Source organism: Trichoderma reesei, assembly GCF_000167675.1.
Source record: "Trichoderma reesei QM6a unplaced genomic scaffold TRIREscaffold_13, whole genome shotgun sequence".
Taxonomy (NCBI): Eukaryota; Fungi; Ascomycota; class Sordariomycetes; order Hypocreales; family Hypocreaceae; genus Trichoderma; species Trichoderma reesei.
The window spans coordinates 253003-268957 of record NW_006711160.1 but is presented as its reverse complement, the minus strand read 5'-3'; the positions used below and the strand labels follow the sequence as shown (position 1 = coordinate 268957).

Below are 15955 nucleotides of genomic sequence, written 5' to 3'. Positions count from 1 at the left end.
TTTCTACCAAAACGCTTCAAAAGGAGTCTGATCTGTGTGATTGTGTAACACATGCACACATAGATACGACCTGCCGTCTCATCGGTAGGAGGTGAAGGAGGAAACGAGACGAAGGAAGATACGAGGCCTTCTGGGTAGGAAGGAAAGGGGAGAACGGGGGGGGAGAAGGAGTTGACCATTTTCTTTGACATGGAAAAAAAAGCACCTGAGGGCGGGGAAAGGACGGCCTGCCCTTTCGTGTCTTGTGTCTTTTCTGAATGCATGGCGTTAGAAGGGGTATAGGGAGAACAACGGGGTCCTGTGTTTTGTTGCTTCTTGTCACTTCCTCCTGTTCTTTTTCTCGTGGTTCTACTGTTTCTACTGTTTGAGATATATATCTGTGTTTTTTTCTTGTTCACTTCGTGACTCCTGCTTTCAGATGGCTCGTTATGATCTCGATTCCTGGCTGGCTTTAGGTCTTTGTTGTTGCAAACTAGATTTGAGAGTTAAGGTAGCGAACACGCTCCATTTACAGTTACTTTTGCGCGTGCCTGCAGTGGTACGGATCCCTATGTGGCCACCATCCCCGGTAGTCAATTGCAGATATGTGTGCTTGGGTGAAGTATCATGGAGAGAGCATGCCTTGCCTTACCTATCAACTCGTAGGCTGTGAACCAGATGCACCTACAGTAGGTAGTTGTATTATTAGATACCTATGATTCGACAAGGCTGAGTGAGTGACGTCCCTCACCAACGATTGGCCAATTCATTTGCCGACAGGGAACCCCTGGATCAGCCCCACAGCCGGTACCTGAACCGTGAACGACGCTCTGGTGGCGCATCGCCTGATTTCTTCCTCCTTGTCCCTCTATTCCCTCTTATATCCTGTTCTCTTTCTTCTCATCTTCTCCCTTCTGCCTGCAAGTCCCCAGCTTGGTCCTTGTAGGCGGATGCGAGACAGGAGAACCAGACAATGGAGCGTCTCGTGGAGCAGCTCGTGTCGCTCGTCGGCGCCGTGAGCGCCCGCTTGGGCTCCCAGCTCGACATCTCGTGCGTTGTCTACCTACTATTGATACCATCCACAGCACCACGCATGCCAGCTAACCACGTTTCTAAAGACCAGCTGCGATCCACGCATCCATCGCCCTCGTCGCGACCGTCATCTGCGGCCTCATCGTCCGCACCGCCAGCGCCGCCGCCATAGCCGCCACAGCCTCGCGCCCGCGCCACTACGTCGTCCCTCCGCCCCTCATCCCCGAGCAGAAGAAGGACTCCTCCTCCTCCTCCTCCTCCTCCGTTGTCGTCGGCGAGCACACGAGCATCAGGATCCCCGGCAGCTCCGCCATCCAGTGTTACGCGCCCGCGACAGGCCAGTTCCTCGGCGCCGTCGAGCCCACGACGGAAGAGGGCATCGACGCCGCCGTGGCCGCGGCAGCGGAAGCGCAAAAGGCCTGGGCCGCGACGACGTTTGACCAGCGCAAGGCGGTGCTGCGGTCGCTGATGAAGCACGTCATGGACAACGCCGAGCAGATCTGCCGCGTCGCGGGCTTGGACAGCGGCAAGACCATGGTGGACGCGCAGCTGGGCGAGATCCTGGTGACGGTCGAGAAGATCCAGTGGACGCTGGCGCACGGCGAGCGCGCGCTGCGGCCGTCGCGCCGGCCGACGAACCTGCTCATGGCGTACAAGCGCAACACGGTGCACTACGAGCCGCTGGGCGTCGTCGCCGCCCTCGTCAGCTGGAACTACCCCTTCCACAACCTCATGGGCCCCATCGTCAGCGCCCTCTTCGCCGGCGACGCCATCCTCGTCAAGGTCTCGGAGCAGACGGCCTGGTCCAGCCGCCACTTCCTCGACATTGCCCGCGGCGCCCTCGTCGCCCACGGCCACGACCCGCGGCTCGTCCAGACCGTCGTCTGCTGGCCCGAGACGGCCGGCCACCTGACGTCGCACCCGGGCATCAGCCACATCACCTTCATCGGCTCGCAGGCCGTCGCCCACCACGTCGCCGCCAGCGCCGCAAAGAGCCTGACCCCCGTCGTCGCCGAGCTCGGCGGCAAGGACCCCTTCATCGTCCTCGAGTCCGCCGCCGGCGACCTGCGCCGCATCGTCGACGTCATCCTCAGGGGCACCTTCCAGGCCGCCGGCCAGAACTGCATCGGCATCGAGCGCGTCATCTCCTCGGGCCCCGTCTACGACCGCCTCGTCCAGCTGCTCGAGCCCCGCGTCAAGGCCATCCGCCTCGGCCCCGACGCCGACATGGGCGCCATGATCTCCGACGCCTCCTTCGCCCGCCTCGAGGGCCTCATCGCCGAGGCCGTCTCCCAGGGCGCCCGCCTCCTCGCCGGCGGCAAGCGCTTCGCTCACCCGGACTACCCCCGCGGCCACTACTTCCAGCCCACGCTCCTCGTCGACGTCACCCCGGACATGCGCATCGCCCGCACCGAGTGCTTCGCCCCCGTCCTCACCATGCTCCGCGCCCGCTCCTCTCTCCCGGAGGACGTCCTCGCCGTCGCAAACGCCCCCGACTTTGGCCTCGGCGCCTCCGTCCACGCCTCCGAGCGCGACCCGGCCCTCAAGCCCATCGTCCGCGGCCTCAAGGCAGGCATGGTCGCCGTCAACGACTTCGCCGCCTACTACGCCGTCCAGCTGCCCTTTGGCGGCGTCGCCGGCTCAGGCTACGGACGCTTCGCCGGCGATGAGGGCCTGCGCGGCCTCTGCAACATCAAGGCCGTCTGCGAGGACCGCTTCGGCTGGCTCGGCATCAAGACGGCCATCCCGCCCCCCGTGCAGTATCCGGTTCCCAACCAGGACCGCTCGTGGCGCTTCACGCAGGGCGTCGTCGAGCTGGGCTACGGGGCGCTGGCCACCAAGGTTGCTGGTCTGACCAAGATCTTGAAGAACATGTAGACGTACAGGCATGCCGAAATATATATAGATATATACCTAGGTACTCACTCATAGGGAATAGATGACTGGGCCAAGTATATTTAACTGGATGGGGTACAATGAAAACCCACCACAAGTCTATATGTTATATAGTTTCCAAAGATACCTACCTATACTTCTCATAGACAAGAATGGGTCGAGGAGGAAACACATAATGAACCGATCAACTTACAGTTGCCTCTTTTACTCCTTTTGCAATACGTCTGCAACAAGGAAAATAGTCACAGTACGTCGAATCACGAGTCAATGTTGGCCAACTATCAAAGAATCCATATATTCCTCGAGGTACATTCAAGACGGTCTCGAGACCATTCACTATCTCGTCAGACTTGAAATACCAGAGACTTGAAATTTCATGACCGTAATCCCTATGCCCTGTGTTTGCCCGTTTGCCCATTTGCCCTAGTAAAATCCGTCCCGAAACAGCTGCTCAAAGCAGCGTAGCAAATAGTCTTCAGTCCTTACCATGCAGCAGGACCGGAAGCCGCAGCTCCCCAGCCGCTTCCAGAGTTCGCAGCATCATTGTTGGCTGCAGAGCCGCTACCCCAACCACCGCCGCCAGAATCAGCGTTGGCATTGTCGTTTCCACCCCAGCCGCCAGCGCCAGACTCAGCGTTGCCAGCGTTGCCGGCGTCGTCTCCGCCCCAGCCACCTCCCGCAGCATCTCCAGCACCCGCAACGTCATTGGGATCAAAGTCTGACTCCGTCTCAAACTTCACCTTGTTGCCCTCAGCGTAGTTCTCTGGGATATATTGCTGCAGGAACGCGGGAATCTCCTGCTTGGTTTCCAACAAGGTCCTGGTGAGAACGCTTGCAATAGGCTCATCTCGATCGGTAAAGAAGGAGGTGGCCACTCCTCGGTGACCGATGCGACCAGTACGACCTAGTCAAAAGGTCAGCCATTGTCAACTAAGAGGTAGTCAAAACAGTGGAAGCATACCGATGCGATGAGTATATTCTTCAATACCGCCATACTCCATGGAGGGCAGATCATAGTTGATGACGTGCATCACATTGCGGACGTCAATGCCGCGGGCCGTGACGCCGGTGGCCACGAGAATTGGAGCTTGGCCGCTTCGAAAGGCTCGCATGGCCGCCTCTCTCTCAACTTGAGTCCGGTCACTGTGAATGGAAGTGACGGGGAGCTTCATGTTATAGAGGAAGTCGTCGAGTGTGTCGGCAGCCTGGCGGCTGTTGACGAAGATGATGGTGCGGACCCCGTTCATCTCCTCGAGGAGCGTGAGCAGAAGTTCATTTTTCTTCTCCCGGCTGGTCTCGATAACCATTTGCCTGATATTGACCGTCGTGCTTCCAGCTCGGCCAACTCGAAAGCGCACATGGGACGCAGACAAGTACTCCTTGGCGAGGGTTCGAGCAGCACGAGGGAACGTGGCGGAGAAAAGTCCATATTTGACATTGCCTTCATCTTGCTCTGTATTTAGAACTCGTCAGTAAACAACATCCATGAAAGGCTTTCATAAGTGAGAACTTGCCTCCTCCAGAGAGAATGGGGCGAAGTTCGTCCTCCCAATCTTGGTTCAGCATCTCGTCGGCTTCATCAATCACCATGTACTTGAGGCGACGAAGAGTCACCTTGTCAGGGCGTCCGATAAAGTCTTTGAGGCGACCAGGGGTACCAATCAGAACATCACACCCGCGGGAAAGAAGTCCCAGTTGTTCGCGAATTGGAACGCCGCCGTAAACAACACAGGGACGGAGCATCGACCGGTAACAGAGCTTTCTGGCCTCATTAAAGATCTGCACGGCCAGCTCTCGAGTTGGCACAACAACAACGACAAGCGGCTCTGCGGTCACGTTGTCAATACCCTCCTGAAACGTGAGAGGGTTGGGACGAGGTGCCCCGAGTTTCTTCGCTTTTCCCATCAACTTGCTCAAGATCGGAATAAGGTAGGCGGCGGTCTTTCCCGAACCTGACGAAGATGTTAGACACTGATATAAGAGTGACAGGGATATAGACTCACCGGTTTGAGCAATGCCAATCACATCATAGCTCTGAAGAATGGCTGGGATGGTGAACTTTTGGATTGGGGTTGGGACCTGATATCCCGAAAGTTCAACATTCTTGGCCATAACAGGATGGAGTCCGGCATCCTCAAAGGTCTTGATGTATTCAATCCGCTGGGGGCCTTCCTGAATGACCTCAATGCTGTCGATACTGTGCGTAAAGGGTTAGCATGATTATGTGTTTGAATGGAGGGGGGACTGACGCGGAGAAATCAAGACCACCACCGATACGCTGATCGCGGTCCTCAGGCGATCCAAACAACTCAGCTTCGAGTTCAGCAATCTCAGGACCGACATCGCCGTATTCGTCACTCCAGGCGTATACACGAGCGTTTCCGTCCCAGGTAGAGCCTGCCTGGGGGCCGGCCATGGCCGTGTAGTCGAACGCAGTGCGCTCAACCCAGCCGGGAGGGGCGGGTTGGCCGCCATCGTCAACGACCGAGCCGTTCTCAGGAATTGCCATGATTGACTTGGAGTATCTTGGACGGGACACAGGCGCTGAAACACTAGAGAAGCGTTAGTTTGGGAAGCGACGTTAACAAGAACGAAAAACATGAGGTACAGCAAGTGAGAAGTTTCTAAACGCTGAGTGAGGTTGAGGTGGAAAGACGATAGACAACAGAAAGGAGCCTATGACTTGGGCGATGATTTTTGACAACTTGAGGAATTGTATGCAGTAAACAAAACATGAGTAGCAAGCTGCGCCGATGAGCACAGAGAAACGGCAGCACAGACAGCGCAGCATGGGACAGCGGAATAATGAGGTAGTATCATGCTGAGGAGAGGGAACCAGATCGCACAACAGTCCAAACGACCAACGGCGACTGAAATAGAGGATAGAGGACGAGATGGAGCCACTTACCTTGATGGAATGCGACTCAGGTGCTACAACTTTATCGACAGAATGGCTCTCTGGCTGAGAGATCAACGAGTTGCAGAAAAGAAAAAGAAGACAAGGAAACAGAGTGACAGAAAAGGAGAGAAGTAGCCGGCTTTGATGAAAGTCAGCCCGGATACCAGTGCTTCGCGGATGGGATCTTGATCTCGATCTCTTCGCTCAAGAGATGAGGGGGGCTGAAGGGAAGAAGAAGAGCAGGAAGAGAGGAAAGTCAGAGAGGTGGTAAGAAGCAGCTGGTACTGATAAAGCCAGCGGGCGGTGAAGGCTCTGCTGGAGGAGGCAGGTGGCAGAAGCAACGGCACGTGCGCTCAAGGTTCTCTCGAAGAAGGAGGAAACTGCTAGAGATGTGCAGCCTTTAGTGGACGAAGAGCACTGAGGAGGAGGCTTCAGCGCGAGGAGGATGCCTAGAGATAGACGAAGCGAGAGGAATAGGGGAGTGAGAGGCCTATAGGAAGGAGGGAATCCACTCAAGCGATAATCTTGATAACGAACCTCTTGCTCGGGGCGGCAGCACAGGACAAAAGAGCTTGACAAGTGTATTCAAAGGCACTGTTCACCAAGCTTTCAGTCTATGGACCAAGTGACTTCTGAGATTTGCCACTTGTTAATGTATCAGGGGTCTTGATCTTGATGACGCACTGCTGGTCGGTGTGGTGTTCTGCAGAAAGCCAGGCTGCATGCGTAGTTGAGGAATTCATTGATGCCTTACTTCACTCTCACCAGTAGGTATGTTGCCTTGTTGTCTGTGTCAGGACACTCTCGGGCAGCCCTCTATCATGCAATAAAAGACGGTTCGTCTTGAGAAAGGGAGACGCCGGCCTGAAGACTAGACGGAAATTACACTCTCGTCGACAGCTACGTTATTATAAAGATTTCTCTAAGGAGGCTCTGACTACTCATTATCAGACTTTGAGTTGATATAGGTACTCTAGCAATATCTGCTTCATACTCCTTCAGATGACAGACTCTAAGCGAGGACATCGATATCATTGCTGTCACTGCCCGCTATGGGCGGGTTAGTACATGCATGACAGCATAGTTGAGTGAGAGAGAGGTAGAAAGACTTGTCAGCGTGACCATATATGGCAAACTACAGAAAATATCTTCATCAAAAGGATGACCATAGATGGGTTTCCCAATAGATATGCTGCAGGGAGCCGAGGGAGCATGGTGACGTGGTGGTCTGTATTTCCAAGAACACATGCATACAGAAGAGGGTATCAGCTAACACAATTACCACAGGTTCAACAGGTCCTGAGCATCCATCCCAGCGGAGGCAGCATAATCACCCATCCCATCCTTCAGCACTTGATCAAGCCCAACAGCTGCTCTCCCCGCCGCTCCGCCTTCTTTCTTGACCTTTTCGATGCCTTTCGTGACGGGCTCGAAGAATCTCCGATAGAAGACCTGCTGCCTTGCTTCCCGATTTGGATACATCTCCCCTTCCTCGTCGCGCCTTGAACCGAATAAGTTGAGATACTCAAAGGCGTTTGAGGAACGGGGCAGCCCATAGAAGCTGTCCCAGTATTCTTCCGAACTAGGAACAGCTGCCGTCTCTGATCTGAGTCCAGCCTGGAGGAACCTGGATAGTATAGATATCTGACGTGCGAGTGTCTGAGCGTCCTTGGCACGAAGACTACTTCGAGCCGCTGAGGTCCAGCCAGGAACAGTCGATGCAAGAGACCAGCCCATGGTGACACAGAATGTGCTCAGAGTCTTGACCCACCCGCCAGGGATGGTGACGAGCTCATCCTCAGCCACGTCAAGAAGCCACTCCATAACCCCAAGGGAGTCTCCGCTGATATCTGCAGACAAGTGCGTCATGCCAGCCCGAATAAACATGATGGCCTGTTCGGTGCTGTGCTTGGCTTCCTCTTCGGGGAGTACACGCAGGAGCTTCAACAGCTGACTTCGGACGGGCGTTGAGCTGTCTGAGATGAGAGGAAGGAGTTTTGAGAGGAGGATGTTTGTCCCGACGGGATTTATTGGTGGATGGGAGGAGAGCTGGCTGGTGAGATATGCCAGGGCGTCACGCCGCTGTTTGTCAGACCGTGATGACGAAGCTAGAGAGAGATTGTGCTTGAACTGCTGAACGACATCGGGAGCGGCGGTTGATAGTGACTGCTGGTTCATAACAATTGCTGGTAGCCGTCAGCAAGAGTATGTAGTGTGCGCAACGGTCGTCGAAATTCATGTACCTTTTGACTTGAAGCTCGTGTCTGTGAAGTTTGAGGCCTTTGGTTTGGCCTTTCCGACCTTGTACTTGGGTTTCTGGCATATTGTTAGCAACAAGACGCTCATACAAGCAGGACAGGTGAGTTGTCTGCACCTGAAAATCCTTCTTCTTCTCCTGCTTCTTCCTGGCGCTGGAACCCATCTTTGGCGACTTCTGAATGAATCAGTCTCTAGAGAGTATAAATCAATGAATATGAAGAATTTAATATAGCTGACACCGCGCTGTTTCACAATGATTCGAAGCGTTGCTCGTTGATGAATGGCTTTTCCACCTTCCACAGCAGCTGTAGGCGCAAGAACGTTGTCCGTGGGCCTGCAAATTTTGGCGGTGGCGCGCGGCAGAATCCCGGGGTGCCGCGATGCGCTTGTGGGCTACTACCTAAGGTACATGTAGGTAATACTACGTCAATGCGCCGCCGCTGTGTCGCACCCTGAGAGACGGACCGACGGACGCCTTTTTGGTCGCATCTACCGGAACTCTGGAGCTCTCACCCAGGAATCGCATGCCGGACCTCTAGGCGAAGATATACACACAGCACAAGCAACAATATGTCAGAAATACCTACGGTACGCGCACCCTAGCCTACATCTATTTACCTGTTGATTCGTTATTCCCCTCTGCTTTGCGCATCCCAGCTAATCAATCGAGCCGTCCCCCTCGACCCCCCTTTAGACAAACGGTTACGACGCTCTCGAGGAGAAACTCGGCCGCCTCTCTCGAAAACCGGGCGTCAAGGCCAGCATCGTCCTGGACCGGACCACCGGCGCGATCCTCAAGACGAGCGGCCAGGTGGACGCGCTGCAGACGGCCAAGTCGCGCAACGCGTCAACGGCGGCCTCCTTCTCCAACGACGCCCCCGCCGCCGAGGAGGGCGAGGCGCATGGCGTCGAGGAGTTTGCGCTCATGATCTGGACCTTTGTCAATAGCTCCGGGCAGCTGGTGCAGGACGTGGACACGGAGGTAATATGCAACGCGCGCGACTTTTGTTTTTCCCTTGCGAGCCGGGCGCGGCGGGGGGGGCGCTTCGCGAGCCTTCTCCCCCCCTTTTCCTGAGTTTCTTAATTGCTTGCATGCATGGCGTGTGTGTGATGGGTGACGTGCAGACGCTGACCTGGGCTGCAGGATGAATTGAAGCTACTGCGACTGCGAACGAAGAAGCAAGAGATTGTCATAGTGCCCGATCCGAAGTACATACTGACGGTCATCCACGAGTGCCACCCGGCCTGATGGCAATGCAACAGGACGGCTGGACTCTCGATACACGGCAGCGCATCATTAAGAGGCTACATGATATGACATAATAGTAATATGGTATTGGCAGCGATTATAGAAAGGGAGGACAGGGTCTGTTTGAAGCGTTACGAACGCCTTATAATGAATGCTTTATATTTGTACGAAGGAACCATCGGGGAAAGGGGAGAAACGTCATTACACTGGGATACACTACTGGGGGAGGAAGATCAAAGAAGGGGCACTTGTCATGGTCCATTTTATGAAGCATAGCTACACGGCGCACAGGATGACGAAATGATACCCAGGACGTTAATGCATGCCACCGGGAAAGACTTGTGGTCAATGATACCTGACGCTGGACCTCGAGGGTGTCAGTTCATGCTTCATCCGGGTTCAACCCCCTTCTTTCGGGCAACGTTGGAGTCATGAGTGCGATGGCATAAATGTTCAGAATCAATACGCATCTGTGACATGTGCGTCCTTCGGCCTGCTTCTTCTCGTACCGAAAGGGGCTGCTTGTTCCAACACAGGTTGTAGGGTAGACCTGTTTGTTGACGTACTAACGTTTCATAACCATTTGAATGCTCCATCGTGGGCAGGAGATATCCATAAGTTGACTCTTCTCTTTTTACAGTCATAATCCGTTAACTTTTGATTCTATCTACACCCGATACATGTACAAAACGAACATCTCCGAAACGGAACACTCCTAGATGTAGCCCTTGAGGATGGCAGCCTCCGCGTTCAATATCGATGAGCCAGCCGCTCCAATAACCGCTGAAAGTAAAACTCGATTAGCCCACATCACCTACCCGGAACAAGTCCCAATAACACAGGATGAAGAAATTAGGAATCAAGGGCAAACTCACTGTTGTGGCTCAGCGCAACAAACTTCAAGTCAAAGAGCCCGCTGTCGTCGGCCCGCACCCTGCCCACGCTGACGGTGTATCCCCTGCCCAAGTCGCGATCCAGACGGGGCTGCGGCCGGTCATCCTCGTCAAACACCTTGATGGGCGGGTTCGGCGCAGACGGGCACCCAAGCTTCTGCGCCTCGGAGACGTACGCCCTCAGCGCGGCTTTGCACTCCTCGGGCGACGGCGGCGGCTGGCGCGCAAACTTGAGGCTGACGCAGGCCGTGTGGCCGTCCATGACGGGGACGCGGTTGCACGAGGCCGAGACGCGAAGGGACTCCTGCTCGATGAAGGCCGTGCGGGCGTCGTCGATGCCGCCGAGAATCTTCCTCGCCTCCGTCTCGAGCTTGTCCTCCTCGCCCGAAATGAAGGGCACGACGTTGTCCATGATGTCCATGCTGGAGACGCCCGGGTATCCGGCGCCGGAAACGGCCTGCATGGTGACGATGCTGACTTCGGAGATGGGACCAAAGGCGGCCTGCAGGGCGGCGAAGGGGATGACGAGGCCGATGACGGCGCAGTTGGAGTTGCAGACGAGGAAGCCCTTGGACAGGCCGTGGACGGAGCGCTGGTGCGGGATCAGGTCGAGGTGAGGCAAGTTGACGGTCGGGACGACGAGCGGGACGAGGGGGTCGCGGCGGTAATTTTTGGCGTTGGAGAAGACGGGGATTTCGGCCTTGAGGAAGGCCATTTCTGCCATTGTGACACTCTGTGAGCAAGTTTGTCCCCGTAGATGAGATGACCTTCAGGCGAATGGATATCTATACGCACCAATGTCGCCGGCGACATCGGAATCGAGGCCGCTAAACACCACGTCGCAGTCCGCGAACTCCTCCGGCCGACACTCCCTCACGACCAAGTCGGCAACCTCGCCCATTGGTGAGGCCTGCTTCCACCGGACGGCATCCTTGTACTTCTTCCCGGCGGAGCGAGACGAGGCGCCGATGGCGTGGAGGTGGAGTGTTGGGTGGCCTTGCAGGAGGAGGATGAAGCGCTGGCCGACGGAGCCAGTGCAGCCAAGAACGCCTGATGTGATGCAATTAGAAACAGTTTCAATGTTGTCGCTTGGGGGAATAGAAGGCCAATGGCAATGGAGTCGTACCGCACTTCTTGCGAGGAGATTGTGTCGCCATCGTCAGCGGTTGTGTGATGCGAGATGCGAGGTTACTTTGGGTCAGGGAAGCCGATGACGCGGGATGTCGCAATGGCAGCAGTCGATTTGAAAAAGGAGGGGTATCGAATACGCAACGAGGTCTGCAAAGATCTTTATAAAGGAGAAGCCGGGCCCAGATCCCGCGTAGAATAACCACGATTTTGAATCAAGTGTCTTGCAGCCAAAACTTTTCTTAATATGTTCCGATTCCAAAAGTTGGGACCAACGCCTTCTTTTGACTCGCAGCTGAGCTCGAGTCGCTGCCCCGCCATCGGAGCCTCGCTATACGTCAGACTAGGCTTCTTTTGCGCGGTGCCGGAGCTTTAATGGCAGATAATGGCGCTGGCCAAGATTTGGATTAGCAGACGGCATAAGGTAAGTCGAAAGAGGGCAACTTTATATTGAAAATGACTCAATCGAGTTCTGATACGATTCGACGAGAGGATAAACAGATAGAATCAGTACAAGAACAACCCATGCTAATGCGCCCTGAAGGATCTATCTCTGAGGATTCAAGTTACCGAAACCGGCACTCTTCGCTCCGCATCATGCCTTTATCCTATATCCAAGTGGTCAACGCAACAGACAATTCCCATTTCCAGAACGCCATGTGAAGACACCGTGACGCCTTATCCAAAATACCTAAATCCAAACGAGTAACTACCAGATATGCCAAGTCGAGGGATGCAGTTCTCTTCTCTGCAACGCGCCCGCCGTCGAGAGGGATCCTATCATCATGCTGCTTTATGCATGGGTAGTGTCGGGTCGCTTGTTGTTGGCGTATAGTCGAAACTGCACAAAGATGGTCGCATCCTCGACGACGGTGCCAAGCGATCCGATCAGCCAGGGAATGGTGTTGATGATATATTTCTTGTCCTGGGAATACGCCACGATGCTGATGGCGTACGTCAGGTTACCGGTCAAGGAAAGCATGAAGAAGAGGATTGAAAGGCCTGAATAGCAATCAGTACACGGATCCGATCAAGATTAAACTCAAACGGCCTACCTTCGCATGATTTTTCGCGATAGTTCTTGATGATCTGAGGAATGCGAGCACTACAAAGGTTAGCATTTGGCAATTCCATACCCGACACAAGGTGGGAAGCATACCAGAGATAGCAGACTGCACTAAAGTACCCCAGCACCATGCCAATCTTTTCCAACAGCTCCGACGGCCGCTGCGCAGACACGACCGGATCCGTCTCGTTGTACGCTCCAGCCTTGTACGAGAGATACCACCCCGCAAACCCGACTACGTATACGCCCAGCAGGCAGGCCGCATTGGAAGACCAAGAAGAGCGCTCAATCAGCTCGTCGCCGGCCGGCGCAATCTTGGCGCCGTCCTCGCTGGAGATGGAACGGCGATGCGACCGGTGACGCTCTCCAAGCAGGGGCGCTTCTTCGTGGGCCTCTGCCGCCTCAGCAGCGCGGCGGGCGTTGACCGAGTTGTAGTAGAGGCACTGCGAGATGAGGAGGAAGTCGGCGACGCAAAAGTACCAGGCCAGCGCGATAGCTGTCGGGGCGAGGTGGGTGAAGAGCCCGCCTGTTATTGGAAGAGTTAGCTCGCCCACGGCATCTCGACGGAAGGGCTTGCTCATCGCAAGATCATGAAGAATACGCACCGACCAAGTTCGTAGCATCGCCAATCATCCAGACGACGAGAAAGGATATGCTCAGCCCGTCGGCGCTCTTCGCTCGGTAGTTGACAATCATCTGAGGGAGCTGTCGTGGTTGTCGGGGTTAGAGAGGCTCTTTGACGCCAGAACTCGGCAAGCGCAGCACATACAATGACACAGATCCAAGCTGCCATGCTGATGCTGCCAAAGATGCCCGAGATGGCCTCGTGGAGAGGCAGCTGCTTTGCGGCCTCTCCCACTGCGGCCATCGCAAGGGACGCCATGATAAGGACTCGGGTTGATTCGGCAGCGCAGCGAGTGAGCGTAGCGGATGAGACGAGACAGATTCCTTCTGTGTCTTGAGGAAGAGAAGAGCCAAAGCTTGTAGAGCAAACAGAATTGTAGAGCAAAGAGAGGAGAGAGCACAAAGAGCTTCGGCTGGTCGGAGCCTTCACGAGATCAGCCGCCCTGCTAGAGTCATTCTGCTGAGGGCGACCAGAGACCGGAGCAAGAGTCGTTAGCGCGGGTCAGCGATAAGAATCACCGGGCTGTCATTGGTCAACCATGGAGTCGCAAACCACATCTTGCACGAGACGAGACAGATCAAGGGTCCATTCTGTCGGGTGGGGTGCATGGGGTGCTGCATTAGGTGCTCCGTCCACTGGAGTCGAGCGCTGCGTGACTCTTACAGGGCACCTCGATATCGCTGCATTGCATCACCGGGATGAAGTTGAGGCATCTTGGCTGCAGCGTCTGATAACGTCGCTGTGCTACAGGACATGGAAATCTTGCATATCATCTTCTGGGCCTCCCTACTTCTCGTCTTGTATCATTCTTGCATGCGGTCGCCAGCCTCGCCAGGCACCTGCCAAAGCCTTCTACCTAGGTAATAAAGTCAATCGCTCCATGGTTCTTGGTACTCCAGTATAGGAGTGACTGCGCTGCCGAGGTCGCAGCCCCAGTGACGACACTCTCCTCTCCCGCCCCGTAGTACTTACATGTACTTCGCCCCAGCGTTACCCGACCACCGACCTTTTCCCACCTGGAGCCGGCACATGGCTTATCAACATGCGCCCAGGTGACGCACTCTCAGAGCCTCACCGGTCATACAGGGCGTGTGATCCCTTTGTGTTCTACATGGGTACAAAGTGCTTGTTCAGGGACAGCACGCAGTGGCTGAACCCCCTTTGATTGGCAGCTGGCGTGTGGCTCAGGGCGCGTGCGGGAGCTTCTGGGGTAGCTTCAGATCGGCCTCCCTGGCTGGTCACTGCCTGCGTCGCCTTCTTTCTTTACATCAACATCAGCATTCATCCTCCAGTCTTCCATTTCATCCCGTCGATTGTTCTAGAACCAGCGAATAGAGTTATCTTCCCATCAGTTGTACTACATCACAGATCTGGCTTCATCTGCGCCATGAAGCTCTCAAATGCCGTCGCCTTCAGCCTCGTCTCCCTGCCGGGGGCTATGGCCTGGGGAGGTGTGTATCGTCTTTCCCCCCCGTGACACACATTGTCAACACCATCAACGCTAGTCTAACACTCGTCTTCCTCGCATCAGGTCTCGGCCACATCACGACCGCCTACATTGCCAGCAACTTCGTCTCCAACTCGACCGAGGCCTACCTGAAGCAGCTCCTGCGCAGCAATGAGTCCGACTACATGGCCAAGGTAGCCAGCTGGGCCGATTCGATCCGATACACGAAATGGGGCAGGTTCACGAGCACGTTCCACTTCATCGACGCGCACGACAACCCGCCCGAGTCGTGCAACGTCGACTTTGAGCGCGACTGCAAGGAGACGGGCTGCGTCATCACCGCGCTGGCCAACTACACCGAGCAGTCGCTCGATCCCGCGCTGCCGGCGTGGCGGCGCGCCCAGGCGGCCAAGTTCGTCATCCACTTCGTCGGCGACCTGCACCAGCCGCTGCACAACGAGGACGTTTCGAGGGGCGGAAACGGCATCCACGTCAAGTGGGATGGACGAGACTACAACCTGCACCACGTCTGGGACAGCTCCATTGCGGAGAAGCTGATTGGGCGCGGGAAGCCGTATCTCGTGGCGCAGAAGTGGTCTGCTGCCCTCACCGAGAAAATTACTGGCGGCGCGTATGCCGACGAGAAGGAGACTTGGCTGGCAGACTTGGATTTTGGCGACTTTGAGGCTACGGCAATGGCCTGGTCGCGGGAATGCAACAGCCTCGTATGCGAATATGGTAAGCTCTACCTTGAGTATGCTTCAAACTGCAAAGTTATCTTACCAGCTTTTAGTCTTCCCCGAGGGCCCCAAAGCCATCGTCGGCCAGGAACTAAGCGGCGAGTATTATGAAAAGGCGGCTCCTATCCTCGAGAAGCAGGTCGCCCGCGCAGGTTATCGAATGGCTGCATGGCTCGATCGCATTGTGGATGAGTACAAGAAGAGAGAGGCCAGCTATACCGGCGAATTGCCCACGGACGACTATGCCGAGGAGCCTCTTGATGAGTTTGACCTCGAGCTTCTAGACGAGACGGAGAAGCCCTTTGTTGGAGAGTTGTAAGAATGGAAGTGTTTAGAACAAGTGTGGAGTAACTTGGTTGGAAAGTACCATAAGCATACTATCTGGTTGGTCATATACACGACATGAAAGCGAGCGGACATGTTTTCGGATGCAGATACGGACACCGAACTGGATTTCATCGATAGCAATCTTAGAACCCTGGTAGAATCTCAATCAAGAGTCATGCACACGGAAACATATACGGGGAGAATACCACCGCCAAGACAATTGTTTCTGGTGGCGTCTGCTGTCCTGTTCGTTCCGCTGCAGGGTATTCCGAAACGGCCAGGAACTCCTAAACCAATTGTGAGAATGATGGTAGTACTACTTCCACCTTCACCGTTTCCCTCCCTTCTCGTCTTCATACCTAGGTATCTTGTAATGAAAGGAAGGGCCAGGCTTTCGGCGTCGGCACCCTGAAGG

General features: G+C 55.2%; 7 protein-coding genes across 7 annotated transcripts; 3 read left to right on the top strand and 4 right to left on the bottom strand.

The window, feature by feature from the left end:
• Nucleotides 1–864: 864 nt before the first annotated feature.
• On the top strand, nucleotides 865–2889 carry TRIREDRAFT_122533 (uncharacterized protein; the record flags this gene model as incomplete). Its single annotated transcript, XM_006966559.1, has 2 exons — nucleotides 865–1029; nucleotides 1098–2889. Exons 1-2 carry the CDS (start codon nucleotides 953–955, stop codon nucleotides 2887–2889), a joined length of 1869 nt encoding a protein of 622 aa, XP_006966621.1. The 5' UTR covers nucleotides 865–952.
• Nucleotides 2890–3566: 677 nt separating this feature from the next.
• Nucleotides 3567–5296, bottom strand: TRIREDRAFT_27422 (uncharacterized protein; the record flags this gene model as incomplete). The annotated part of the gene is made up of 5 exons (XM_006966427.1): nucleotides 3567–3811; nucleotides 3869–4348; nucleotides 4389–4859; nucleotides 4911–5104; nucleotides 5157–5296. Coding segments are annotated over 5 exons (1530 nt in total), but the record flags the coding sequence as incomplete, so codon positions are not given.
• Nucleotides 5297–7084: 1788 nt separating this feature from the next.
• TRIREDRAFT_22667 (uncharacterized protein) lies at nucleotides 7085–8251 on the bottom strand (the record flags this gene model as incomplete). The annotated part of the gene is made up of 3 exons (XM_006966420.1): nucleotides 8181–8251; nucleotides 8050–8122; nucleotides 7085–7992 (listed from the first exon to the last, which is right to left on the bottom strand). Exons 1-3 carry the CDS (start codon nucleotides 8226–8228, stop codon nucleotides 7085–7087), a joined length of 1029 nt encoding a protein of 342 aa, XP_006966482.1. The 5' UTR covers nucleotides 8229–8251.
• A 511-nt stretch (nucleotides 8252–8762) lies between these two features.
• TRIREDRAFT_64179 (uncharacterized protein) lies at nucleotides 8763–9314 on the top strand (the record flags this gene model as incomplete). Its single annotated transcript, XM_006966558.1, has 2 exons — nucleotides 8763–9047; nucleotides 9210–9314. Coding segments are annotated over 2 exons (390 nt in total), but the record flags the coding sequence as incomplete, so codon positions are not given.
• Nucleotides 9315–10029: 715 nt separating this feature from the next.
• Nucleotides 10030–11498, bottom strand: TRIREDRAFT_122531 (aspartate-semialdehyde dehydrogenase; the record flags this gene model as incomplete). Its single annotated transcript, XM_006966474.1, has 4 exons — nucleotides 11334–11498; nucleotides 11003–11257; nucleotides 10190–10924; nucleotides 10030–10097 (listed from the first exon to the last, which is right to left on the bottom strand). The coding sequence occupies exons 1-4, from the start codon at nucleotides 11362–11364 to the stop codon at nucleotides 10030–10032; spliced, it is 1089 nt and encodes a 362-aa protein (XP_006966536.1). The 5' UTR covers nucleotides 11365–11498.
• A 630-nt stretch (nucleotides 11499–12128) lies between these two features.
• On the bottom strand, nucleotides 12129–13284 carry TRIREDRAFT_4508 (7 transmembrane domain-containing protein; the record flags this gene model as incomplete). Its single annotated transcript, XM_006966407.1, has 5 exons — nucleotides 12129–12337; nucleotides 12391–12440; nucleotides 12495–12927; nucleotides 13007–13106; nucleotides 13171–13284. 5 exons carry the CDS (start codon nucleotides 13282–13284, stop codon nucleotides 12129–12131), a joined length of 906 nt encoding a protein of 301 aa, XP_006966469.1.
• A 1059-nt stretch (nucleotides 13285–14343) lies between these two features.
• On the top strand, nucleotides 14344–15532 carry TRIREDRAFT_122529 (uncharacterized protein; the record flags this gene model as incomplete). Its single annotated transcript, XM_006966557.1, has 3 exons — nucleotides 14344–14477; nucleotides 14558–15211; nucleotides 15267–15532. The coding sequence occupies exons 1-3, from the start codon at nucleotides 14414–14416 to the stop codon at nucleotides 15530–15532; spliced, it is 984 nt and encodes a 327-aa protein (XP_006966619.1). The 5' UTR covers nucleotides 14344–14413.
• Nucleotides 15533–15955: the final 423 nt, after the last annotated feature.